This window comes from Micropterus dolomieu, linkage group LG21, assembly GCF_021292245.1.
Source record: "Micropterus dolomieu isolate WLL.071019.BEF.003 ecotype Adirondacks linkage group LG21, ASM2129224v1, whole genome shotgun sequence".
NCBI lineage: Eukaryota > Metazoa > Chordata > Actinopteri > Centrarchiformes > Centrarchidae > Micropterus > Micropterus dolomieu.
Genome location: NC_060170.1, coordinates 32,302,743 through 32,330,697, shown reverse-complemented (window position 1 = coordinate 32,330,697; position 27,955 = coordinate 32,302,743). Strand labels below are relative to the sequence as shown.

The window sequence follows — 27,955 nt, the reverse complement described above, 5'->3', positions numbered from 1 at the left end:
TCTGGGGTGTGGAGTTGGAAAGAATTTAACATAGAGCTGCTGCTAGCATAACACTCCTGAATCTGTGACCTGAATTATAGGAGGTTGAGTTGCATTGTGGGTAATGTAGGTCCCAAGTTTTGATAAGTAGGCGTTGTGGGGGGGGGGGGGAAAGAAATCTCTGGTTGTTCTGCATCAATTTTGATTGTTTCTTGAAATAAGATATCACTGTTACTGATATAGTTGTCTTTGTAAAATATGTATACATGAATTGGTGTTGACTGCTGCTGTGCTGTGGCTCTGTGCTGGCTTTGGGGCTTTATCCCCTCTGGGAACACTGGTACTGCACATGTTTGCACTGCTTGTATCAGGATGAAGCACTGTGTATAAAAACCGAATGGCACCGTGCTGTGTGCTTTTGTTGTAGGTGCCAGAAGGAGTCCAGAACACTGGGGCTGAGGTCAGCGAGCTGCAGCTGATGGCTGAGAATCACACCAACATGGAGGCGACCATAGAACAGGACAACAACAACGACAGCCCACCACACGCAGGTTGGACGACACACACCTGAATGCATGGACACAATGGATAGACTGATATATTGGACTACTGATAATGGGCCCCACAAATCAATTAAAGGTGCTGTATATGCTGAAGATGTTTAATCCATATTGTGGTTGGTCTCTGTTCCTCTTGCAAACTTCTAAGATATAGACTACTGCAGCAAGCACCAAAAGCCCAAAATTACACATTACTGTAGATGTCATTCATTTTGATTTATATTTATGCAACGTGTTTAGACTTATGACTAGAATAATTTTAGGAATGATAATAATACCTTCAGGAATATAAATCTGCCATTAATTCATTTCTTGGCAAAGCAGTAATCTGATAAAGTTTTAGTGCAGTCATTTAGAAGCGAGGCCCTGGGTTTTGAGGAATGTGCCTCAATTGCTGTGACGTTTTCAGGACATGACTTGTCAATCAAACAGTGTGAGCTTAGTATCTCTAGGTGATGTTCCTTCTCTGTATGTTCATCTTTGGTGGTTATCTCTTTTTATGCTAACTACCCAGTTCTTCTTCTATTTAGTCCAAGCAAATTTCCACTGAAGATTCTGGAAATTAAAAACAGGATATTCCTAGGCAAGACTTACCTAACACTGAGTATTACAAGCTTTTATGAACCAGTTATGGGCTGAATCACCATTGTTGTACGATACTTTAAATGAACTGTGTGACTCTGGATCTGTACAGTTTTTAAATGGAAAGGAAAATTGCATTCATTTGGAGCAGCACACAGGCTTGATCCTGGAACAATCTATTGGCTTCTCTCTCTCTCTCAGTGGGACTAAACCCAGGCTGAGAGATTTGTGGGTTGTGGCATTTAACCCACAACGCAGCCTGGGAGTACTTTGTACAACAGGGGAGTAAAGTCCCCCTCTCGGTGTGCTCCAGTCATGGTGTAAGGAGTTTACACCAAAAGACACAGCTTATAAACAGTGGGGTTGAGTTTAGCGTACTCTGCACGTCGTTTCATTGAACCATTTAAATTGCAGTACAACATCATGAGCTCTGCGGAGTGGCAAACAGTCCTTACTTAAAGAAGTAGGCACCAGGAAACCAATGTGGAGCATTGGCAGAAATTAAATATTAATAGGTAAACTGTTTTTATTGTACAAAGTTTGAATTTACACATAATTAATGCCACTACTCCCAAACTGCCCAACTACTCCATCTCATACATACAAGCACTATTGCAGTTCAATAAAACAATTTAAAAATGTGCTTATCAATGTTGTCAGTATATTTTGTGTCGAATTATTTTTCTGTGTTTGTGTAGTCGGTGCTGGCGGTGACATTTCCCAGAATGCAGAGGTGGATCTCTCCTGCAGTGGTTTGACTGAACTCGACCTTGGTGCAGATGAGGTTTTCATTGTATCTCCAGCCGCTAGCCCAAGCAGGCTAGTCTTCTCACCTCACACAGTAAGGCTCAGTTTCATGCCAATACAGTTGTCTATGTTGTCACCTACTTAGAACATTACTTGCTCCAAAACTAAACACTGAGGAGAAATATACATGCTAGCAGTGTGGCTCTATAGTTGGCAATGTCAGTCGGCCAGTCCACTACTTTGGTCCTCACTGAAATATGTCAACAACCGATGAATGGCTTTTCCATGAAATTTAGTGCAGACATTCACGATCCCCAGAGGAGGATCCCCTGACTCCTCTATGTAGGGATGTAGTCAAGACCGCCCAAACAGAGACCAAGTCAAGACCAAGACTAAATGCGGTCGAGTGCGAGATGAGACAGAGACCTTCAAAAAGTGGTCTTAAGACCAGTGTCTCAAGTCGAAGACCAGTCTCGAGTACTACAACACTTTGTGGTTTTGAGTGAAATATCTTAACAACTATTTGAAGGATTGCCATGAAATTTGGTAGACATTCTTTAGCCCCAAATTCTGGTGATCCCTATACCTGCTAAACATCAGCATGGTAGCATGTTGACATTAGTATTTAGCTCAAAGCACCACTGTGCCTGTAGCTATAGTTATAGTTGTGTTTCATCACTTCTCCAGATATGTGTAGAAAAAAAGTTCTATCTGAAAGTAGAGTTGATTATGCTAAACAGTGGCCTTTGAAATTGTCTATTTAATCTCAAGGCCAAACTCTCAGTGGTTGATCTCCTCACTTTGGGGAAACGATCCCTGAACCAAAGAGCATCAGAAGTGACGGGGCATTCGTTGATTAGAGTTGAACGAGTGTTCCTAATAAGACTGACACCATTTTATTGGCATACGCATGGTACAGTGTAAAACTATGAAAACTATGAGGACACAAATGGGAAAAGAGGATAATTAAAAGATGGGATGAGTGTTGAGGAAGAAGCAACGGTTAGACCAAGCATTTTTTTCTCTGCTCTCTTTTGTATTCTCTTGGAATAAGAGTTGGCATGAAACAGCCTTGGCAGCTTTTTGAAGGACTGGCAAGCTTTTCTGCAGCCTAGGCTAATGGAGTATTATCTACAGAGCCAGATTCCCAGCTCCAATTGTGTGTATGTTTGTGTGTCATGCACGCTTTGGCACACAGTGTGTGGTCTGCCTGTGTGTGTCCTCTATGCAGACATCCATGTAAATAATGTTTGAGAAATGTTGCTTGGGCTAACACTGACAACAACAATCCATCTTCTCAATGTCACTGACAGGTGAACTTTCAGGTTAGTGAGGTATTTTCATGCCACACACCACCAAATATGTACATGTGCATTAAGCCATGAAGCCCATTTTGATAACATTTTGTAACAAAGGACCCCTTCTAAGAAGACAATAAAGCAACTAGAAGACCTTAAAAACCCTCTTGCTGTAGGCAGGGTGATGAGATCAAGGAAGAGAAGTCTGTGGCTTTGTACATTCCTCTCTATCCAAAATTAAAGCGACTGAATTCAACTGTTTCTGAGTATGTCGTGCTTCTGCAGATACCCCTTAACAGGTAAGCGAATGTGTTGGGAGGCTGATTTCTCACCCTGTGTGTCAAATCTAAAGCTGCTAGCTATTGTGTTTGTGGGGCTTTAGTAACCAAAAGAACATTTTATTTAAACCCCTAGCTAATTCTTGTCTAGACAAAGCTAGCTGCTAGTGACTCTGTGTGAAGGATTATCTGGACTCGTTCTCTGTCTGATGGTTGCAACCCCTAAAACCTTTCTCCTCCCCTGCTCAACAGCAGCTGACCGATCAGGAAGGATAAGGTGGCCTTTGCACATCTAACCTGTCAATCACAATTAGCCTCTCCTGGTTGCTCAAGCAAATATGACCTATACAAGTCTCAACACAGTAAAGTGTCCCCTCATATAGAATTTGTTGGGGTCTGTAATGTACAATTCTGCAAGGGTTCTGCATTCACAAATGTGACTAAAATCATTCCAAAGCCCCTGCTGTTCTCTTGACAGCTTTAATATACTTAATAAATAAAGATTGAGATTTGTACCTGAGCCACACATGCTTAGCTGGCTGTGTGACTGAGCAGGCCAAGCTAATCAGCACTGTTCCGTCTTGTTAATCCATTAATGTAGTACACAACACAATCTGCAGGGAGAAATTCAGGTGTGAGGAAGAAGTATAGTGCATGCAATGATACAACTATTTGAGGGTTTGGGATGTAATTATTTGGTAATTGACCATTGTAGCTACAGTTGAGTGCTTGAGCATAATGCCACCTCTGATATGTGAGCTTTTTATGTTGAGTGGTCGTCTCTTCAGTCCTAATTAGTTTGTTTATTTTCTCTAGGTCACTCTTGTCTTTTTGACAAGAGTGGTCAAAAAGACAAGACCACTCTTGCTACCCCCAATCAGCAGGCTTGTGAATAACAATGAAGCTAAAAGGCAACATAAAAAAAACAGTTACTGGCATCCAACCCATTACCTTTGTTCTTACTGGGAAGGTTTGTTTGCTACACATGTATTTTTTTTTCAACACTTTGTATTGGAGTTGGGGAACATTAACAACAGAGACAAAATAATCATTTTTCAGGCAGCTCTTAAGGGGAAATTTTGCCACATTATATGTGGATGTCCAGTCAATGTTGATGGTATAGATGGCCATAAGTTCCTCAGAGCCAGGCCAGCAGTGCCTATATTTACCAGGATGCATTGTACGCACGCTTCTGACACCTACCCCCAATCAGCAGGCTTGTGAATAACAATGAAGCTAAAAGGCAACATAAAAAAACCAGTTACTGGCATCCAACCCATTACTCTTGTTATTTAGTTGGCTTCAAATAGGCTAAACGTTCACACAGTTTCTCTTGACTACCCCTCAGTATTACATCATTAGTCCAGCATTGCCCCATAGCCTATAATGTTAGCTATTACTGTGTTGGCCAAAACATAGTTGGGTGACAAAAATACTCACTCAATGGTCATCTGCCCTCTCAGCCCTGCTGGTCTTCCTTGTCTTTTCCAGTTTATCTTTGGGATCCTGAAGAAGGTCTGAAGCACACCTCTGTCCAAGTGAGGAGTAAAACATTGATGCATTGTAACACACGCGTGGTCTCTCTCTGGATTGGCTTCGGCGACAGCATCCAATAAAAGTTGCCCATGCTGAAATTCATTGCAGCAGAATGATTCAGTTTGTGTTGGCATCGGAGGGCAATTTGAGCAAAGACCCACCAGTTGGTGTTTGCTCTTGCATGGCTGAGACTGCAGTGGCAGCCTCTCTGCTGCATTTCCTCTGCTGTATACTCTGCCTCGAATAAATACGGCTGAATATCCAAGTCAGTCAAAACACTGTAAAATGCATCCTCATCCATTATATACACTGCACTCATTTTTTTGAGATGCCAAATCCAAGATAAAATTGCCTGTAGTTTTTCTGTGCCTCCAACTACGTCGCTGTATACATCAAATGACGACACTGGTCCTGGAAGAACCAACAGATGTTGCAGCAGGAGAACTCTGCTTTCTCAGTTAATATAGCACACAATGAGGATTATTTTTTTTGCTTCACCTCACTACATTTACCATCAAGACTGATTGGACATCTAAATAAACATTTAAAGTTTCTCTTTAATATCATGAGACAGTTATAGTCCACCACAGTCATATTTTGAGTCTTTGTCACTTTAAAGCCTCTTTGTTGGTGCCCACTGCAGACAGGCCCAGATTACTCCATTTAAATGTATACAATCTGTCTCTCTCAGCAGCGGGAGAGGTTCCTGCGGCACAGTGACACTGGTCCCGGCCCTGCAGGTGATTGGCCCTCACCAGACTCCACCACCTCACCTACTGGTGCCAGGTCTGCCAAAGACAGTAGTGGCAGCTGTTCCAGACCGAGAGCATGGAGCGTTCGCACCTTCCAGGACTTCCTCCCTCCACTGCCGCAACTGCATAGGAAGTGGTGCAGCTGGAACTCCACCAGTCCCTTCACCAAGCTGGTGGACAGCGTCAGTACTAGAACCTTTTTGATGTTTTTCTTTTTTAACACTCAGGACTGATTATGCCATGTGAGGTTGATGAGGAATGGTTGGTGCATTAGTGTGTTGCAGTCAGTTAATTTGACTTGTTTCCTATATAAATGACCTTGCCTTTACAGATGTCTTGATAAGGTATTCCTATTTGACTTAAAGGGTAATTTGACCAAAAGTACAAAAAGCAAATCTCACTGACTTCTCGTGGTACTTAATGATGCAGATACTTTTGATTTTACCAGGACAATGTCTGTGGAAAGACACAATCCATTTGAATTGACAGATTATTTTATCCTGTTATTTGTTAAACAAGATTTTAAGACTTGAAATGACCACAATAGCAGGAAGAAATCTGTTTTCCAAAATAAAATGCATCATACCTATATACTTATGAATGCCACTTAGCATTTTCCTGTGTTGTCATAGCATGAATAAAAGCGCAGGTATAATTTTTAATATTAAAAACGGCTGCATTCTGTTTAGATGTTATAGGTTGTGGGTTACTGCGACACTTGAATGGAATGGAACCATCTTTAGTTTAATTAATTACGCGTGTGCTTTTCTTTCTGCGACAAGTCTAAATGTCTGAAAAGTCTGGTGGGTCTACAAACACTCATATCATTCCAGGCTCCATCCAGTTTGGTAGCTGACTGCAGAGGGGAGGACAGCAGGAGGGTCTTCTCTGATGTTCACCTGGAGGCCAAGGCAGACAACAGCACCATCTCAGACTCATCCATCAGCAATGCGTCCTACCCCCTTACGCAGCCCGCCCAGAGGCAGCGGCGTCTCAACTCCACCAGCAACCTGCGGCGCTCACGCTTCACAGGGCCTTGCTTTGGCCTGCTTTCCGGGACAGCAGACCCAACAAAGGCCTCTGGGGTTCCTCATGCCCAGGGCTCCCCCGAAGAATCCAGCTCTGGCTCCTCTCCCTCCACCCAGTGTCAGATTGAGAGTGGCCAGGCCGGAAAGAGGCGTGAGTTCCCAGGCGAGGGAGATCACATCAGCGTGCCGGTGTTTGCCATCTCTGAGGAGGAGGACCGGCAGCCTCTGGTCTCAGCTGAGCACCTGGACCAGACGTCGGCCTCCGCCACGCTGAATGGATTGGTTAGGGGGACATATGAGGGAAAGAGGCCTGCTGTTGGAAGTACCAGCTTAAGCCCTCAGGGCCAAAGGGCCAGACCGGAGTGGAGGCCATGGGGGAGCCAGGTGTCAGGAGGGGTTGGTCCATTCCCTTCCAACGCACTCACCACCATGACAGAGTCAAACACAGTCGGTGGCAGCCAGCCGTCCCTCAGTCAGTCCACAGTGCTCTGCAGTGTGACCAACCAGATGTGACCTTTAAAGTTGGTGAAAAGAGCAGAGACTCTGGTGGGCAAGTTATACATTTCTGAACTCTGTTAGTGCCTCTTTGTGAAATATATAACCCACTTCTTTAATTTCTGAAATCAACTTTTACAAAAATAATTACTACATATATTGTAGCGTCCTGCTGGCAAATGTATTCTTCTCTCTAGTTGTTTTCTATTTTTATAAAGTCGTGGACAAAGATGGAATAATGCTGTGCTACTATGTGTTTAAAAAAAGGTGACCGATTACAAACATAAGTATTTTCTGAGTGAGTACACTATAACCCCCCCAACTCTTATGAGCACACAAAACCAGATTTATTAACCAGTATGACGCTATTCCATGACTTGTAACACTCCAACAATTGCACTTTGTTTTCAATAGATCATTCATTGTGGATTTTGCGCTGCCTTGTGCCAGCCTTCTGCTTTTTCCTTAATGTGGTTCTTCATGTGGTTATTTTTAGCACAGGCTCATAAATGCTTATACAATTACTTATCACCCAAAAGTATTCTTCAGAGCATAGACCGTACAATTAATGCTGCAACAGTTGTATGCATACAGTATGTACTCCTAAGGTGCATACTGGATTATAAAAGGGAAAATTAAAAAAAAAGAAAAAAAAAACACTTATACACACTAATAGTATAAAAGAGAACTAGCCATCACAATAGTATTTAAAATAAGTTGTGAATTGATGTAAAGTTTGAATAAAGGCTATGTCATTCACATGGTGTGTCCTTGATGCAAGATGTTACATGAACCTCAAACTTTTGGGGGGGACTAGAAAAGTCAGGATTTTGTGCTGATCTTTTGTCTGACTTTAGTTTTGTGATCCAGCACCTGTTAAGAGTTTTTGGATGTGCCATTTGGAAAAACATGACTTTACTCTATTTACTTGTACACCATTTACAATAGGTGACACTACAGATAATTATTTGCTACTCTGTACTCCTAATGTCAAGTTTTTTCCACAGAAAAAGTTAATTAACCTTTTAGAATAACACATACTTCTTTCCCTCATAGAAAAATCCAGAGTGAATAAATATACAACACAGTAAATATGCAAGAGACTTTTATGGTATTGACAAAAGCAAGTCAACTTCTACATCAGTCTTTTAATTTGATTTGTTTAGATTAACAAGCAAATCTGATCCATATTTCAAAGACAATTTCAGCATTGCTAATACAATATACAGGGTAAAGAGGCATTTCTCAAATGTTTGTCAACAACTTGCATGTGCCTAGTGCTACTTTAATTTTTTATTATAATTAACTATAGGTTGGTTATAATCTAGACTAACAGTTCAAATAGTGCATTGCATACAAAGTTTACAGGCATCAGTAAGGACTTCAATCGCTCATATTGAGAATGCATGCCGAGCTTTGCACTGATGTGACCGACTCTGATGCCTGTTCAGTCACCCATATTCTTGGGAGCTGCGATGAGGTAGAATGAAACCTGCCTCTTCCATACTGCTGAGCAGCCTGGTCTAGACTTTTGCACACAAAGTGAGTAAATATTTGCGTTAGTATACAACATACCCTGCAGGGAGAATGCAAGGCACCCCTCTAAAGCCTCTTTAATACAAATTCCTGATTGGAGCGGCTTGGGACTGTTGTTGGCTTAGGGTGCCCAGATCGCCGGTAGGGAATAATTAAAACCCAGCCGCTCTGACGCGTTATCGACCGGGTTTTTTGCAGAGGGCCTGAGCTGCTAAGGAATGCCAGTGTGGACCCACCATGACTTCAGGGGTAAAAAAAAAAAAACATTTTGAACAATAAGATCACATAAACCACCTTTCTACCACTACAAAGTAACTCAGGAGCTCAGCCAGAGGCTAGGAAAATGCCGATTTTGCCACTAACATTTACAATGAAAATATGAAGGGCTACATTCCAAAACATCATCTTCTTTCTTCCTGATGATGTACATGATCTCATTTTGGAATAAAACTCTTATGATGAGCCAGAGTACTGACATCTCTCACGCTGGATAAAGACAGTATGTTCATATTATAACCATGTCAATTTATAAAGACGCCTTTCCATTTGTGAGACAAGGTATGTGCAAATATCCTCAGCTGTCCAGTATAAAATCACACCTAGCAAACATTTTTAGACATATTTAGTATGTATTCTTCTAAAATCAATTGTAAAACTAAGACCAGCATTTGTGTGTGAAATACAAAATGTACTGGACGCATGCTAAGGCCTGCTTTTAACATATCCTACTTCTTACCCACCAGCATTTTCTACACACCAATAATAGTGATCCTACAAAAAAGGCAAACATCAAGACTATAACTTCATCTGTGTATTTCAACATACTGTATAAGGCTTCTTGAAACTAATGTCTGGATGTTCTTATCTGACTGGACTAAGTAAGTCGCAGACTGATTTTGTCAATTTCTAGTAGCTGTGCATGTTTGCATGATGGGGTCTAACTGACACTTGGGTGATGATAGTCATAAATGTGAGGTCACCAGATTCAACATGTTGATACAGAACTTGTCTAACCAGCAAAACATGGTTTACCTGCAATAAAAAACAAAAAACAGCAGCTTTGTGTATCTGAGGAACCAGAGAAAAGCTAACAAAACCCCAACTAGTATCCCCTAAAACATCAACAGAAAAATCTAATATCTGAAAAAACTATATAATTCTTGCAAGGTAAGCAATAACATGTATAATGGGAACATAAGTGACAATTTAACAGAACATAGTGTTGTACTGGCAAAATTATTTACGCCGTTGGTTTTGCAAGTGCATCCTGCAAAATTCCACTAAAAGGCAACCTCACCTTCAGCATATTTAACCGTTACTGGTTGCCAGGAGTGCAGTTTATTTTTTCCTCTCAAGAGTCTACATGGAGTAACTGCATTTCATTAGAGCCTAGTCCTTACTACAAGGCTCTGAGAAAGCATCCCTTCTACACTACTTTAATCACCTTGGAGATGATTATCCAGAGCAAAATAATACAACAGAGCCCCCGGTAACCTCTGACAGCACAGTGATCCCTTTCCAATCCCCTGGGATTATGAACCTAAACTAGTACATATGCAGGACTTTGAAGTGGCTTTTTGCCCTTGTCTGGGAACACAGTAATACCCTGGCGAAAACAAGTTAAAGGTAAGACACGTACACATTTTATAGTATAGTCTCAAGGTTGGGTCTTGCCTAGAACGGTGCTTCAGAGTTTATTACGGTAATTCTCTGCATCACTTTACTCTGATACGTATTATTTCTTCGGCATTATGTGGTAGAAGCCCAGGATTCTTAACTCAGCGTTCTTCACATGTTCACAATTAAAGAAAGCAAGAAAAATAAAAAGGTGTTATAAGCCTCAATTGCCAAGACTGGAGGAGGACATAATGGAAAACATGCTCACTAACATGTGTAAACGCACATAAATGCCTCACTCGCTCTTAATCTGAGAAAACCAACATTTTTGTCACAGGCTAGAGGACATATCAGGAAGCATTTTTAACAAATAAATTACTCCGATGGTTGGTGACCTGCCAGACGAGCTACAGCCAAAATCTATCTAAATTTAAATAAAGGCTGGTGTTAAATGCCCCTAACAGGTCATGACTCTAAAAACCATCTTAAACCTTTTGTAAACATTGAACTTTAATGTTGTTGTGCATAGTATTATTTCACACAGCCCTGTGTCAGGTAAGACACAGGTCACTATTGTAAATGGATACTGATTGTAATTTCGGCATTAGATTATTGCATAACATCTGGAAGGCAGTTGGCTATAATGGACACAACAAAACTTAATAAGATCGTGTTTACGAGATGCTCAGTTATCTACATTTGACACGTGAAGAAACAAACCACTCTGCTTCTTCAGCTCTTGAAACGTGTCTGGTCACATATGTGGTTGAATTTCCTGAAATGAAAAAATAAAAGAAACCAGATATATTAAGAGCTGCATGTAAAACACACAAAACCACAGAGATGAGATTACATGAAGCATCTTAAATAGGTCTTCACAGTAGACATTAGGAACTATAGCACCAATTTTATACAAGGACTCCGTCTAGTGGTAAAATAAGTGAACAACATGCACAGGGCTGGCACTGTGTCTCACATCTATGTCCTGTCTTCCAAAGTGCAGCCTGGACTATTCTCAGATTTATGACTCAGCAAAAAAAAAAACCAAGACATTTTTGGACGATATCCATCCAGTTGGCTGTAACAACATGCTATTTAAAAATAAATAAAGGCGCGCCTTTTCTAAATCATCTATAAATGCTCTGAAATATCATAAATATTTCATTCCTTTAAACACATGATTAAATGTCACAAATATCACATCGACCTTTATGATTTCAGAGATATGACCATGGAGGAAGAAGTGGTGGTTTACGCCGCAAACTACCACCACTTCCTTCAGTCCTGCTGTCAAACGTTCAGTCTATCAGACACAAGATAGATGAGCTGGAAACATCCGCCAACTTTAAAAGGGGAAGCAAGAGACTTGCTTGTCTTGTGAACTTAACTGGGTTTGGAAGCCCAATTCGTATCACAAGCCGAGGAGGAGGCGTGTGCTTCGGCGTAAACAAAAATGTATTGTAACACTGTCGTGATCAGAGAGAAGATATGTGAATTTCCTGAATTTCAACAGCTCTTTTACACATTACTGTACATTCACCCACGATCCAACGCCACAGCTGCTGGCCAGCGGGTCGCCATCTGCCCAGAGGCACCCAAGTTTACCCTTGGAGATTTTAATGACTGCAATCTAAAAAAAAAGACTTTAAGGGCGTATGAACAATATGTGACTTGTTCTACCACACGGAAGAACAACATGCTGGATTTATGCTATGGCTCAGTAATCAGGGCTTAGAAATCTCTGCCCATGCTTTCTTTTGGTGCTTCTTACCACAGCAGTGTCTAACTCATGCCTGTATACAAGCCCTCCTTCAGGCGCCTGGAGCGGGAGGAAAGGACAGTGAAGATCTGGTCAGAGGCCAGCATCTCCTCTCTCCAGGCATGCTTTGAGTGTACAGACTGGCAATGTTTTTATGATGGTTGCGATGATATTAATAAATTTAAATTCTTTTTATTAATTAAATTAAAATGATATTAATAATGTAAACTCACAGACACTGTTTCATCATACATCACATTCTGCATGGACTCTGTAATCCCAACTACAAAAGTGCTTACTTACCCAAATAATAAACCCTGGGTGACTAAGGAACTTAAAGCGGCCATTAATAAAAAGAATATTTTTTATTCAGGAAACCCCCTGGAGAAAAAAGCAGTTTCCAGAGAAGTTAAAGACGAAATAAGGAGAGCCAAAATTTAAAGTCTGTATTGTAGAGGGGACCTCAGGGCAGCCTGGATAGCTATAAAATCCATGGCATCAATTAATCAGTCTTCCTGTGTGACCAAGCAGGTCATTCATGTAAATGGTGAGGATGATGCTGACTTGGCAAATGGCTTTAATTTATTCTTCCCTCGTTTTGAAAGGTCGGACTCTGTGAATGACATCTCTAAGCTGCGGGAATCTTTGGTTCCACAGAATGATCTAGTGATAACACCAGGAACTGTCACAAATCTTTTCAAGAAAATGTAAAGCTGTTGGCCCCAATTCCATCTGTGGACACACTTTGCGTCACTGTGGGGGACCAGCTCAGCGAGGGGTTCACATCACTTTCAGATGTGCATCGAGTGTGTTCAGATTCCAGCCATATGGAAAACATCAAACTATAATACCTGTCCCAAAATCCAATAATCCAAGAAAACTGAACAAATTCAGACCAGTTAGGCGAGAAAATACTGAAAACTGGCAAACTAGATCCACTACAATTTGCCTATCAAGCTGGGAAAGGTGTGGATGACTGATGATTTTCATTGCAGACAGATTATACAAGAACCTTGAAAATCCCAAATCAAATGCTAGACTTATTTGATGATTTTTCTTCAGCTTTAACACAAGATGCAGCCTCTTATTTTAATTTACCTGATCAGATTTTATAGTTGCTCTTAAACTTTTTTTTTTTCCCTTTTCCCTCTTTACAGACAGACTCCGGCAGGTATTTGTGAATGGCCACATGTCCGGTATCATCACTTCAAATACAGGTTCTCCGCAGGGCTTTGTCCGTTCTCATTTGCTCTTTATTATGTACACAGGCAGCTGCAGGACTTCCCAGCAGGGTAGCGAGCTACCTTGCAAAATTTTCTGATGACACTGCCCTATCGTCACTTCTTCAGGAAGGTTCTTAGGAAGAACCGTTTTAACCCAGAAGCCAGCATGATTCACGGAGAAAATGTTGAAACTGTAGAGACGTATAAATACTTAGGAACCATGTTTGACTCGAACACAGAAGCGGGGACAACAAAAGAATCCACTTGATGCGGAAGCTAAATTCTTTTAATGGTTTCCCAGAGTATCTTATGTAACTTTTATTTTTCGTTTATTGAAAGTCTTTTTACATTTTCTTTAATCTGCTGGTTTTATGGATTCTCTGTGAAGGACAAGATCTGGTTCCCAAATGCAACATGAGGTCATTGACAGGGTTTCTGAATGCTTGATTGATTGTTGTCTTTGTCTTGTTTGATACGACTGGCAGGCTAAAACTGAATTGGCCTACGGGGATAAATAAAGTTTTTTTTAATTGAATTGACCAAGTGTCATCTGTTTGTGTTCCAGTACCTTGGTTTTTGACTGGTGCAAGCAGGTGGGGCCCCGCTGCATGATGGACAATTGTTTACAGTACAAATTATGACTACTGATGCACAAATTGTATAGTAGAGAATCAAGACGAAGCTAGTAATACAGAAGAGAAGCAAAATACTACAACGTTTAAACAATTTAACTGCAGTCGTTTGAAGCTGCACTTCTACTCTATAACCACTAGAGGACAGACAGGCTGTATAAAACTGAATGCGGTCACATGGTGCTTTTTAGGACTTACATTGCATGATGTGCCTTCACCTGCGTACGACAGTTGCGTCCCCAGTAACAGTCAGGACGAGACTTCACAGCAGCTGAGGAAAGAACATGAGATTAAGTTGTTACGTGGGTAAGTCGAAAAACAGTAAACCTTATTATGTCTAGGCTGTACATAAAAGCTGAAATATCATTAAAATTGACTTGACAAAAATTATTTTCTTCTGTCTGACCTGGCAGTTCAGTTGCAGGGATGTTTTGTCTGTACTTGTAGGCCAGTTCCTTGAATGCTCGCAGGCCGCAGCAGAAGCACAGGACGGCATTTGCGGAGATACGACAATCTGACAGACACAAGAAGCACAGGTTATTACCAATTTTTCTTTTTACTGGGACAGTGTGGACTTAACTCACAGCACAGACAATGTGGCGAAATTGTTTGAAATGGGTCTTCTAAATGCATCAACTATTGAGTAATGAAAGTCCCTTGGGTTTTGATCTCAAGAGGCTCACCTGTCAGATAGTAGTTTCCCTGCTGTAATTCCTGCAGGGACTCCTGGAGCAGATCTCTCCATGACTTGCCTCTGGAGGACAGGTAGTTCTGGTGGAAGAATGGAAACACACAAACAAAGGCACCTTAACATCACCTGTGACGTGTATTTCTGGGATCTTACAATCTTAGCATGGTTTATAAGTTATACAGTCTATTGTTTCTTGATAAAAGCTGAATTTGTTCTACAAATAGTCCATCTTACCTGAAGGATCTCTGATTCATAGTTATTGTTATTCAGCACACCATCTAGGCATTTGTCTGTCAGATTGAGCTCTGAAAAAAATAAAAATAAAGACAAAACATTTAGTAAACTACAACAAATTAATCTGAGAAGCTACTTCACAAAGATGATTTTGCGGCTGCATCTTTGTGGTACCGACATTCAAGGAATCTACAGAATCCAAAATAACAGATTTTGCCCTACTAAAAGAATCAGCCCATACAGGTCAAACCCCACCAATAAGCCAAACAGTGGAGATCTCCCTGGGGCTATTTTGCTGAAACAGATACATACCGCTGAATCGAGCCAGACAGCCTTGACAGCCAATCCTCTGGCAACCCCAGTACATATGACAGAAGGGTCGCTGGCACAGCACACCTGCCAACACACAGCACATCATGCATACAAGGTGTAAGATGGAGTTTGTGCAACAATCTATCCATACATGTCAACAGCTCTGTACCCGTACTCTGCACAAGGACAATAAAGTTGAATCTAATCTATCTAACCTAATCGGCTGGCAAAGTTGTACTTTAAATATCAGCTGATTTTACATGTATTGCTTCCCTCACAGTATGTATATCAAATATGTCCTTATACTGAATAGCTTATTAAGGTGTAGCAGCACGGACTGGATTATATTATCTACAAATATTGTTTTCCTTTCTATTTCACTGTAGTTATTTTAGTTTTGTGAATATAATTTGAAAATCAGCCACATTACATGTCTGCAGAGGGACTAACAAGCTCAGGGACCACTCACATTGCTGAGCAATAACCTGCTGGCTGTTAAGCTCGGCCCGTCTGTCTGGCATTGGCTGGAGGCAGCAGGTGCAGATGAGATGGCAGCCCTGAGGGGGGCAGCGGTACTCCTGAGGAGCTGCAGACAGGGCGGGAGCAGAAAAAGATTGTATACGGGAGCTAGGGCGTGAAGATCTGAACGGAAGGCAGGAGGATCTTCACAGTTGTGCTTTCAGATGCATTTTCAAGTTACTGAACCCACTGTAATTCTGGCATAATGTTTTTGGTGTTAGGACAATAACAGAACGCTGTTCCTTGAAATTTGCCATCTAGTCAAATGTTTAACATTAACTACTGATCTTAAAAATCTAATATACACTCATAATTACCTGAGGGGATATCAGAGGAGGTTGAGGGCTCCTCCCCTGTGGGCTTTGCAGACCCCTCTTCAGTTGCTGGTTTGGGTGGAGGAGGTATGGGAGGTGGAGCTGGCAGACCAGGGAGCCAGTAGTTTGAACCTGTAGCAAACAGCAACTGACTGACGTCCATCCTGAAGCCAGGACACTGTCTGCACATCACTAGAGGCTGACTGGGGACAAAAAAAGCCACCAAAGATGATAATGACATTCACATTTCACATTTATGGCCTTCTGAAGACCTGTGAACATTTCACACCTGGTTTGTTAACCTCCAGCTAATGTTTTCATTTTAAAGCCAATGCAACACATTGCTACAAATATATAGTTTCCTAGTGTTCATGTGGTCAACACAAATGATTCCATAATGAAAAGAGAGCAAAACTAAATAAAAAGTAAACTTTGAAAGTGACATCTGTGACAAAATGTATTACATTTTTCATCAACATAATAATAAAATTAACTCATTGTTTTCATTCAAAGTCTTGTATCTGCAGTAGATATTGTAGCTCCTGATTAGTAAAACAGTGTCCTTTATCACTCAAAATATCTCTTGTTCAGAAGTTAATTGAGCCACTTGTTGAACTACAGTTAAGAAGCATCTTGCATCCAGCAGTGTTATGTCTCTGTCAGTAATTTTAATGGACTAAATTCATCTATAATCTACTGAGAAGTGAGGAAGGTGCTGCAAAATAAAACAGCAGGGACAAACTAGGCAAACATTCAGGGAGCAGATCAACATATATAAAAAAAACGGTAAGCAAAATGTAACTTCAAGAGCTGCGGATGCAACATGTTACTTTCAGTCAGCTATCGTTTGTCAATTAATGTTGACAGCCAACCACCTAAATCTTCCGCTAGATTAAATATCACTATGTTTTAGATTTTCCTCTCAAGCTAACCCAAACAGTGAAAAGTATTTTAGTAAACAAGCGAGAGAACCCAGCTTCTGAATGATTCACTGCTCATCTGATATTAGCAACAACACACAGACAGAGACATTGATAGATTCTGTTCAAACAGACAAGAGTTTATAATGACAAGCCTTCGTCCAGCTGAGAAGAATCACGATTCAAACGAATTGACACTGTCAACACTAATTCAGAATCGGGTGCCAAAAAGAACACACGTTTCTTACAAATACAAACAACCAAACCTTTTTTACCCAATATCTGAGGAGTCACTGTCATTGTCAGAGAGCTCAAAGAGGTAATCTGAACTTCCCTCCTCATCAGAGAAAGAGCGGTCAACTTTTGGCTGCAACATGTCCTGAGTTATCTTGTTACGGCTGTCCATGCTCTTCAGGTCCTCCTCACTGCGACACTTTTCTGTGGAGACACAAAAATATACAAAGTCAGTATCTAATAAGATTTTTTAGGAATTAGATACTATTTTGCAAACTATACAAGGTCAGCAGATCATGCATGGATCCCATTCCTTCCCTCTTGTTTGGATCTCTTTCATGTCACCTTTGGTAGAAAACCCTTAGCCACAGCTGCATTTCACTGACAACATGTTATGTAAGGCCACTTTCCCATCCACTTTGAACCTTTTCAGTTGAAGGCAATAAAAAAGGTGCTAATGTGTCATGATTAAACATTGCTATAAAAATGTCTTTATCTGTGCAGACCTGGGTGCTGGATGAGGTAGGCCTCCACCAGGTTGTTGAGGATGTGGTTCTTATGAATCTTCTCCACAGGGCAGCGGCAGGTGGGGCAAAGAGAAGAACGCTCCATCCAGCCTGAGTAGCAGGCGGCACAGAAGACATGCATGCAAGGCTGCAAGCTAAAGCAAAAACAAAAGAAGAATTGAACTCACACACTTTTGGCATTTGGTGGACGTGAAAAGTGCCTTACGAGACCACAAAGCACGACTCCCATACCTCGAATTTCTGCGCCGTCCTTGAGATCTTACCTGACACAGTCGTGGAGTAGGTCCTGGCAAATAACACATGTCAGGGTCTCCTCCATCTTGTCCGTCTTCGTCCCTTCCACTTGTGGTTTAGATGAACGACTCCTAAGACTTCCCTCAGGTGAACTGACCACTTCTGTACCGGAGGTGTGTGGCAGGCCCAAATCATAATCTTTATCTGTAAACACAATAACTGTATATTACACGCTACACTGAGTTTTTGGCAGTTTTCCAGTTTGGGGTTTGGAACAAAAGCTCTAAGTACAACTCTGGTAAGACATAAAGGGCCCTACTTGATTTGTGCAAGTGCAACGACATGTGCAAAGTGATAGGCGCACAGACTGTGTGGGCGACTCCAAGAGCACACTGCTATTTTGGTTCATGTATGTGCAGCAGCACAAAGGGGCTGCCTGAAGGTGAATATAGATCAGACATTGCGGTGACTAATAGATACCCTCTCAGCCAATCACAGTAAAGTATGAGAACATCAGTTCAACAGCTGAAGAATCAACTTCTCCAGGAAAAATATTATTGTCTGGATGTCTGGACAAAAGTGGTTCTGAGTCTATTCTCAGTCCAAATACCCAATTTCCACCAAAATACAGACAGCTCACTTTGTGCTGTCTAATTTGAATGAACCTCCCACCCATTTGCGTCTCTCCCACCACCCGTGCACCATGCGCTCGGCACAAAAACACCACAATGACAAGCAGAGCAAATACTAAGGCCAGGAAAATACCAAACTGTTGTGCTGGTCATTGCGCTGTCACAAAAAGGGACGACAATTGAATGTGAGGAAACCAGGTTAATCTCAAAGTTTAAAACAAAAAAACTACCATCATCTGTTTTCCTCCTCTTGCTTTCTGGCTCCATGTTGTCCATGTCTTTTTCATGTGCTGGGGAAGCATCTTGAGCTGCGCCTGATAAGATGGAAGAACATCAGCCCAGAATCTAACAACGTTGTTAATACTTAAAACTGCTTGCTTTGACATACAAACATTACGGAAGGACTAAGTTCAAAAAGTTTACACTAGGGGTGTTTCATATCAGATATTTCTTGATAGTACTGGTATGTTTCTTACTGTGATAAAAATTCATCACATCAAATATTACAATGCGGTTTACATCATGACTATTTACAGCAGGCACACTGCAAGGCTGGGAGGAAATGTGAAGGTTGCAGCCGGCTCCACTACGGAGCAACTTTGATAGTGTGAAAATGGTTCAATTAAAATGATTGGTAAAGGCGGAGGAAAACATTTAAATTAATCATAGTCAGGTGGGGATTTTGGAGGAAAAAGTCAACGCACAAAGCAGATGAGAGCAGACGGCGCCGTCAGTTAAACACCAGGCTGAGGATAGTGTGATATACACCAGCTGGAGTTCATTTAAAGTTCAGTACTGAAGAGCAGGTGTGTTTTCATCAATGACTGTGATCAGTGTTATTTAAAAATAAGAGCACAGAGCTCTGTCTGCTCCTTTAACTGTGAACCCACCATCTATTACACAGACAAAATACAGAGGTTGGCTGGATGAATCTGACCCCACCATCTTATTATCATCATCATCTCACTTAATCAAACATATCCTTTTCTGTTGCTACTAGTGCCTTTAAAAAAGAAATAGGTTTATGTATTTTGATAGTGCTCTCACATCTGGCCATTTAATATATGAAGCTATAGCCAGGAGTTTAGCTTAGCTTAGCACAAAGACTGAAAACAGCTAGCTTGGCTCTCTCCAAAAGTATAAAAAACTCAAGTGTAAAAGACAACATGTGTTTTTACTGGAGGTTTGTGTGCCGGACTTTTTCTTGGCCGGAGTCTTATCACCGCTATGAGGATACCAAGCAACCACTCTGGGAGACTCGGGGAAGTCAATGCTCCCAGCCAAGAAATAGGCTAGAACATAACCACAGAGAACATTCCTCACACCAAGGGATAGATGCTGCAATCATTAAACAATTCATCTACATAAATTACTAAAACTTCACAAAAAGGTAAATGTATAAAAAAGGGATTAACTGTTGTGAATTTCCAGAGAGAGAGCTGAAGAAAAAGTCTGCATTGTGTTAGCAGAGAACCTACCAGAGGCAAAACAGGCTGCTGCTGCCGTGGGACCAGAAGATGTGGTAGGGCTCCCAATACAGAAGTGGGAAGCGGAGGTGGAGGGCTGAGGTTCCTCCTGAGTTGGATCACGAGGAGCCTTTGTGAGCATTAAAGGCTCCACAGAAAGCAACATATCTGAAGGTGGAGCAGGACTGTGGGCTGACCTCTCCATATCTGAAGTTCAGATACAGGGTGAGGGTTACTAGTGAGGCACAAAATACACTGAACATTGTTTTTTTTATTGCCCCCATTCGTCTCAAAGATCTAAGACTTTCTCAATAGCCGCATTGCGACCAATAATACCTGGGACTTTTAAACCCCCGGATCTCTTTTCAACGAACTAAAATGTTCCTCAGCCAACTGTTGTGTGCATTTCTACCGTGGTCTAAAGACCTGCAAAGATTAGGCAAATTAATCAGCTGATATATCCACCGTACAAAGCGATGGAGAGGCATTATTTAGTAAACACCTGAACATCAGATTTGATTGGAATATAATGAAAAACTGTAGGCTATGCTTGACCAGCTTTTTTGTGTGAGAGTATAATGAAGAGAGACACGATAAAGTTCATTACAAATTTAATAACAAACTTGATAAAACCATCAAGTTCATAAAATGACTCCAGCACAGAGAAAGAAACTCAAACATAAAATCGCAACAGTTTGGAAAGTTATTAAAACATTTCCAGCCGACAAGAGCTGCAGATCAGCTGGCAGCACTCACGTCTGTGTCTGCCTGAGGAACATGATGTTTAACGAGCTTTATTAACTGCTGTAATCAGCTGTTCCGCTTGTTTTGGAGAGGAGGAGACAGACTTCGGATCTTTGTAAAAACCTCCTGAGGGAGCGTAACTCCCTCAGCAGTTCGCTGAGGGAGTTACGGCTGCTATTTCCGAACTATAAATGGCTGCTATTTCCGAACTATAAATATAATGTCGACGTACGATCTCAGGCTGACATCGGTGAGACTTGTGTGCTATCTGGCTGTTGATAGTGATTTATTGGTGAGCAAGCAACTAAGCAGCCGACAAGCTCAATTTAAAGCCTACTCGCCCATTCAGAAAGTCAGTGCAAGGCAAGCCCCACCCCTCCCAATATACCAGTACTTTCGTCGTTTTGGGGTGTAAAATAAAGACCCTAGAATAACATTTAGACCCTGGTCCCTGGGTCGATCGACGAGTTCCTTTGGTTGAAATGCAACTCATCCACAAAAGGCCTATTTCTCCCAAATGTTGTTCACAAATCTCTCAAATCTCAAAATCTGTGTTAGCGAGCAGTGGATTTTCTCGGCAAAGGAGAAGTGCTCACTAACACAGATTTGTGAAGAATATTTGAGAGAAAAAGACCTCTTGGGTACATAGAGAAAGTCTTAAATATTTGAGTTCAACTCATGATGAATGGGGACAAAAAAATAAAAAATATGTGTTGCGTTTATAATTTTGTTCAGCATAGCTGTGGAATAAAAAGGGGTTGCATTCAACAATAGGAGTTGTGGGGAATTTCCCAACTACTTACCATAACCATGTTGAGAAATGGCAGGCTCCATATTCATTGAGTGGTACACATAGGCAATGTCTACACAATGACAAGAGAAAATGTTAGCATTTTCTTTCTTATTCATACAAAGATTATTCTTACGGCGAACAAAATAAACAACTCACTTTGTTCTGGCTCACTTTTCCTGTATACAAAATAGATGACATCGCCGTTCTGCAGCATGTGGGTTTGCTTTTTGACTAGTTTGGACATGTTGATCACCGTGCCATTAGTGCTACAGAGAAAAACAATGCAGTTGGATACACTGGATCACCATGCGCTGTGTTTAATTTAATGTCCAAATAAAACAGTTCTCTACAAAACTTTATTATATTATTCATCTGAGTCCAACAGGAAACAAACACATAATACATGTCATGCTCCAATTGTAGCATTCAATGATGGGTGAATATTCTGCACACAGTACCTCATGTCTTCCAGCCACGCCAGCCCTGAGCCTTCATCTTGCACAATCTTGCAGTGCTCCCCTGAGACCAATTTGTTGGCTGGAAAGGACAGGTAACATCCTGGTAACAAAAATATATAAACCATCACAATGAGAACACAATACAGATACTGGCACTCTAAGACAGAGCCTTCTCAATTCATTTTTCAGCTTTTATTATGCCGTTTGTTTGGGTAATATATGTATCTGGTTAAGAGTATGACAACACATAAAAATAAAATAATAAATCTCCCCCTCTGACCATTTGTAAACAATTGGCTGATCTGGCAATACAGCCCTACATCTTCAGCCTCTCTTTTAAAATGAATTGCTTCCAAATTCAGCTTCATCTCATCTTTTCATGACAAGGCTTTTATTGCCCAGACAAAAGCTAACCAATTAAGGCTAGTCGCTTTGCATTGCAAAAAAGTAGACCCCAAAAGCTCTCGACAACAAAGCACACACAGGGGGAAATATAGGGCTAACCTTTTCTTAAGCAAAATCCATACAGAAAAAATCTACTTAATATTCTGCGCACAAGTTCTCAATGGACGCCTTTTGTTATCATCACAAGGAGCTGTCTAAGTTTGGTGCACTAAAGAAGGCTTTGTGTTTTCAAGGGGGAGGTTTAAAAGGCCCCAGACAGTGACAGCTACAGACAGAGCTGTCTTTTGTTAACAGGCATCACCACTTTTACAGCTTTTTAAAGCAGGATATAAAAAAAAAATTCTAAGTTTTATGAAATACGATTAAGTTGAAGACTTTATTGCTCATTCCATAACACACAGAAACTCAACATACCTTTTTTTCTACCAACTGTGCATTCCCTGTTGAAAAGCAGGACAGTTTCACTGGAGTCCACCTTGACTAACTTTCCCCATGGTCGTCCTCTTCGATAACTGTCCATCTCCCACTGCCTTTTCTATAAGAATTGTTAGAGAAAACAATTGTTTTATAGACTACTAGGGCAGATCTAGGCAAAGAGAAAGTGAAATCTCCCATCACATTTTGTGTAAGCTGTGTAAATAAGAACTGCTCAGACATTTTGTGTGGTCACTAACTTTAGTTGTTTTATACATCAAACTAAGTGTTACTTAGCCAACTGGTTTCTAATATCAGATGCAAAATTAATTATTCTATGCATCCATGCTTCATATTACACATTAATCCAGACTCCAACTTATGGGGCTGTTAAGTTTAACAAAAGTTTAAGTCCTACAGTTGTGTTTAGCCATAACAGTTTCACAAAACGTTATCATTTTAAGTAACACTTATGACTGTGAAATTGATTTGAAATCCTGTGCTGTTGGATATATCATGTTTTAAGTGTGCCGAAACCACAAGTGATCTTTAAACATTCAAAAAAAGATGATCAGCAACATAATGATAGATATGCAGCTTGCCAAAAAAGCAAGCCTACATTAAACTGAAAGAGTTTCTCATGAAGTTTGGTGAGGAACCCACTGGGGCAAAAGCTGCTAACGAGACCTAGCTTGGCTTTTCTGAGCTTACTAGCCCTTTAGCATTAGAAGATTGATGTTTGACAAATTGGAAAAAGGTAAGTTATTTCAATCGTCAACTATCAATTTGACAAAATGTTTCATAATGCCCATGATGCGGGATATTCACACCTAACGTGAACACACGTAACTTCGTTCAATAATAACACTAAGCTAACGCGATTGCTAACATTAGCAGCCAGCCTAACTGTATCCAAGAGAAATCGGAAACACACTTCAACAGCCACAAATGCCCGTAACGTTTTACTTCTCTCACATCTTAAAGGGTTACTTTACCGTCAAAAGCGTAGTTTGTTGTCCCAATAGTTTTGTATTAAACAGCTTCTTGTCCTCATGATCCAGCTAGGCACAATGTGCACTTCCTGCCCAGCTCTGCCTTGACATCATATACCGTTATCAGCTGATGGAGGAGGGGCAGTTTGGGTTTGTGGTTAAAACTACGTGTTTGTGCGTTTGTGCCTCAGCTGCCACCCTCGGAGCAAAACAGACACTATTGGCCGGTAGGTATAATATGTGTCAGAGAAGTTAATGCTGGAAAACAAAGAAAGTGGAGTACAAAATACACCCAGCCAGCAGTGCCTGCAACAAATGACACATGTAAGCATTTTGAGAACAGAGACATTTATTTTTCCATACACATGGCATACTCTGAGTCAAGACAATGCAATCTGTTATATTGTAGTTATTATACTGTATGGGATATGTATGTTGTGTAGTGCCTCTGTATTTTAGCTTTATTTCCCTGCTTCACATAGCATTTAGTACTCAGACATAATGTGTGTAAGTTTTTTGTTAGCTTATCAAAATATGAATGATTTACCAAAACCTCATCTTTTATGCAGCTTTTTGGACTTAGTCACTAAGACATCATTGGTTCCCTCTCCTCATGCAGTGATACTGAGCCTCAGTAGGTTGGTGATGTTTATTGCCTCCAGAACACCAGATACTCCACAAGGTGGGGTCAAGTCAGGTGATTTGGGACAAGAACAAGAAACAAGAAAACTATAATAAATTCTGAAGACTACCTTAAGTGTTACTTTTAGAACTTGTTGGATTTCTGCTATATGTCTATAAGGAAAAGATGTTGCCAAGTAAAATAGACTGTCACGGTTCATGCCTGTTTCCTTGGTGCTATATTGTCAACAAAGGATATTAATAATGTTAATATTCCCTTTCAAACTACACCCCAGAAACATGCCAGTTTCACTTAAGAAAAATGTCCGGTTTTACCTAATACATTCAGGTAAAATGGGACAGTGACTCAAAACGCTTTCCCATAAAAGTAAAATGTATTGTGAAAATATTTATATAACAGTCCAACTTCATGCAAACCTTTATGGTGTTATACTCTTATTGATTTTGCTGAGAAAATCAACCTTGCAAGTTCTGGGACCAGTGATTTTTTTTATCTTTGCTCTGCACATCCTAGTTATCTCCTAGTTATCTCCTAGTTATCTCTTATTTATTTATTTAAGAGCCCAAGATGTAAAACCTCATTTACCACATTTTACCAAATTACCCGACATCACACAGGCCTTTAAAAGGTCCAACACCTCATACATGGTGATGCCTTCCTCGCACATAATGAGAGTAATTATCTCTGCAAGGTACAGCAACATTTCTGGTACATGCCGCAATGTAGTCTATAACCTTTTTGCAGACCCTTCAGGTATTGCAGGGAGAGCAGCATCCCTGCAACGTGCAGTCTATGGAGCAACAAACTCATGCGTCCTTGAGAAATACTGCTGTCCTCGAGTGTCTTTAGCACAGTGAGGACTGCAGGCTGAGTCTGCATTATTCAGCGTCCCTGAGTGCTCCAATTTGGATGTCATTTGGATCTATTTTTAGTTCATTATCTGTTCATGTCCAGAAAATGTATCTCATGCACACACCCACTTTAATCATGTACACAATGGGGATGCAACAACAGACAAAAATCACAGTTCTGTATCTACTGCAGTTTGGGAGTCACAGGGTATACAATGCTCAACACTTGGTGGCAGGATCAATCAAAAGTTTTTTTTTTGTCTTTTCAGCCTTATACAGTACTTACCAACACAAGGTTTAAATGATTTTTAAACAACCAGTAAACTCTGGGTGAAAGAGCTCAGATGAATCGAATTGAAAGATACACTCAGGGTTTCATGAGAGGGGGAGAGGATAAGCACTCCGGTTGGACGGACACAGCAACATGACACCCAGGCTATGAACAAACGACCACAAGCAGATAATGTGCATTTGGCAAAATCTGATCCACCGATCGAGGATATAGTTTCTAGTGGGAGCAGGAGCGGCACAACGCACAGATGTCCAACCTGTAGAGATCCAGGAGGTGCCAGGCCCAGAGTCGTCCGAAAGTGCCCGGAACTTCTTAGTGGTGCAAAGTAATCCCTCTAACATCAAGAAACAGATCAAATGGCCTGCAGCTATCAGTTTGATGAAGATGTCAACCAAGGTCAAGGGAAAGGCCGATAGGAAGTTACAAGCCATGACAACAATCATTGTCAGCATTACAGTTGAATGGTTTGAACAAGAACACCTTACTCAAACAACCAAAGAGCAGTGGTAAAGCAAAGGTCTTCTTCAGTGCCATTTCCAATCAAATGTGCACCTACCTGGCCAAGAACACCTACACCGACACATCAGTCCAGAAGGGTGGCATTTCAGGGATGCCAGGCTGTCTGGAGCACACCAGTGTGGTGACACAGCACATCAGGAGGCCAAAGAGAACGAGGGCAGCCTATCAGTGCTTTGGCTTGACGGGGAAATGCATATGGCTCTATTCTACACATGATGGTGCAGCTCACTGACTAAAGGTCTATACAGCAACTTTAGGATCAATTACATCAAGCTGCAACAAGGTGGAGATCTGCATCATCACAGGGTGATCTCTGACACTGCCATGAATATGCTCACTATGTCTGCTAAACCGGAGTGAAGAGGGCCCAGAATGAATTCCGCTCAACAGCAACCACCCATTCAAGATTTACGGTGCTGAGGAAAGGGATATGGCTGGGGCTGTCAAGAAGCCTGAGCAGCATCACACTCTACGGACACCACAACAAACTGTAACTGCCCTTCAAGACCTTGGAGGAGGTATTCAAGGTAACAAGAGCCAGAGAAGTGATTCAGTACAGTGACTCAAATGATCCGAAGGTGGCTAATCTGGCAGCAAGTGGAGGGCAGAGGAAATTGTTCAGGAGGCAGTAGCAAGGCTGCTTCACAAGAGGCTGGTGGAAATAAAGCAACATGGAACTTTGACAGGATGGGTGAATGCAGTCGAGAGGAAAGTGACCCAGGCAGAGCTGTGGAAAGCTGAGCCACATCAAATTTCTCATTCATGCTATGTACGATGTGCTTTCGAGTCTATCACATCTGCACACATGGGGTGAAGCAGAGTCACCAGCGATTCACCACTGTGTTCCAACTGAGGAACCCTGCAGCACATCCTCAGCTGCTGCACAAATGCACCTGGAGAGGGATAATAATAATAATAATAATAATAATAATAATAGTAATAATAGTAATAATAATCTTTATTTGTAGAGCACTTTTCAAAAACAAGTTACAAAGTGCTTTAACAAGTGTAAAGACAATAATACCCAAGAGACAATAACAATACAAGATTAAAGCATGAAAACATTGAAAAGACTAAAATACACATTTAAGATAAATATAAAATTAGTAAGATACAATAAAATAAAAGGGATAAAATAAAGCCAAATAAGATCGGGAAAGGCTCTCCTATAAAAGTATGTTTCAAGAAGGGACTTAAAAGAGTTCACTGACTCAGCCGACCTGATTTCCTCGATGGTACCAATGGAGGCATGATCAGGTCCTGAAGACCACCGTTGAAGCCATCAGTGCAGGAGTTGAGTGGGTGAAGCTGTCCCAACCCTGCAAGCAGGCCATCACCATTGTTAGGGCTGGGGAGCAGCCAAAACCTGCCAAAAGAACATCTGCAGGCATCCTGACCTCTGCAAGGGACTGACAGCTGTTGGTGGATCTCAAACAGAAGCTGTCGTTCCCCAGCTATATTGCAGCCACCACCCTGCGACCAGACAGTGTCCTTGTGTCTGAGTCCACCAAGCAAGCAGTGCCATAAGAAGTGGTCTGGTCGGCAGGCTGAATGGAAAGCAAGATGAATCCCACTGGAGGATGGACGCAGGGAAATCGCAGCCCTTCCTTTAGCATTCTGACTGGTACAGGATTTAGGAGTACAAGGATTGCAGCAGAGACAGATTATATAGACTTACAGAATTGTGAGGAAGGCAAGGGTCAACACCAGGAAAGCAGTTCAAACAGGTAAACAGATCA

At 41.2% G+C, this 27,955-nt stretch overlaps 2 protein-coding genes across 4 annotated transcripts in view; one reads left to right on the top strand and one right to left on the bottom strand.

Annotated features, from left to right (window-relative positions):
- Positions 1 to 8,014, top strand: part of si:dkey-112e17.1 — a 22,166-nt gene extending 14,152 nt beyond the window's left edge. For both annotated transcript variants that reach the window (XM_046035952.1, XM_046035951.1), the window contains exons 4-7: positions 407 to 530; positions 1,820 to 1,962; positions 5,672 to 5,914; positions 6,566 to 8,014. In XM_046035952.1, the coding sequence (XP_045891908.1) occupies positions 407 to 530; positions 1,820 to 1,962; positions 5,672 to 5,914; positions 6,566 to 7,273 (1,218 nt within the window). In that variant the 3' untranslated portion in view covers positions 7,274 to 8,014. The remainder of the gene's footprint in view (positions 1 to 406; positions 531 to 1,819; positions 1,963 to 5,671; positions 5,915 to 6,565) is intronic.
- A 329-nt stretch (positions 8,015 to 8,343) lies between these two features.
- On the bottom strand, positions 8,344 to 24,071 carry chfr (checkpoint with forkhead and ring finger domains, E3 ubiquitin protein ligase). Of its 2 annotated transcripts, none has more exons than XM_046034735.1 (18): positions 23,915 to 24,071; positions 22,920 to 23,040; positions 22,101 to 22,200; positions 21,799 to 21,908; positions 21,653 to 21,712; positions 20,118 to 20,312; positions 18,870 to 18,953; positions 18,037 to 18,211; positions 17,753 to 17,907; positions 17,288 to 17,450; positions 16,096 to 16,295; positions 15,729 to 15,845; positions 15,260 to 15,343; positions 14,948 to 15,018; positions 14,706 to 14,793; positions 14,429 to 14,536; positions 14,221 to 14,293; positions 8,344 to 11,183 (listed from the first exon to the last, which is right to left on the bottom strand). In XM_046034735.1, exons 2-18 carry the CDS (start codon positions 23,023 to 23,025, stop codon positions 11,141 to 11,143), a joined length of 1,932 nt encoding a protein of 643 aa, XP_045890691.1. In that variant the 5' UTR covers positions 23,026 to 23,040; positions 23,915 to 24,071; the 3' UTR covers positions 8,344 to 11,140. The 2 variants fall into 2 exon arrangements, with proteins under 2 accessions (XP_045890691.1, XP_045890692.1); XM_046034736.1 differs by having other exon boundaries at positions 22,920 to 23,035; positions 23,915 to 24,067.
- Between the last annotated feature and the right edge of the window lie 3,884 nt (positions 24,072 to 27,955).

Coding starts and splice junctions, on each gene's coding strand:
- chfr (XM_046034735.1), bottom strand. CDS start 23,025: ATGGACAGTTATCGAAGAGGACGACCATGGGGAAAGTTAGTCAAGGTG. Junction 15,344..15,728: donor GCAGGTTATTGCTCAGCAAT/GTGAGTGGTCCC, acceptor GTGTGTTGGCAG/GTGTGCTGTGCCAGCGACCC. Junction 14,294..14,428: donor CCCTGCAACTGAACTGCCAG/GTCAGACAGAAG, acceptor TTCTTTCCTCAG/CTGCTGTGAAGTCTCGTCCT.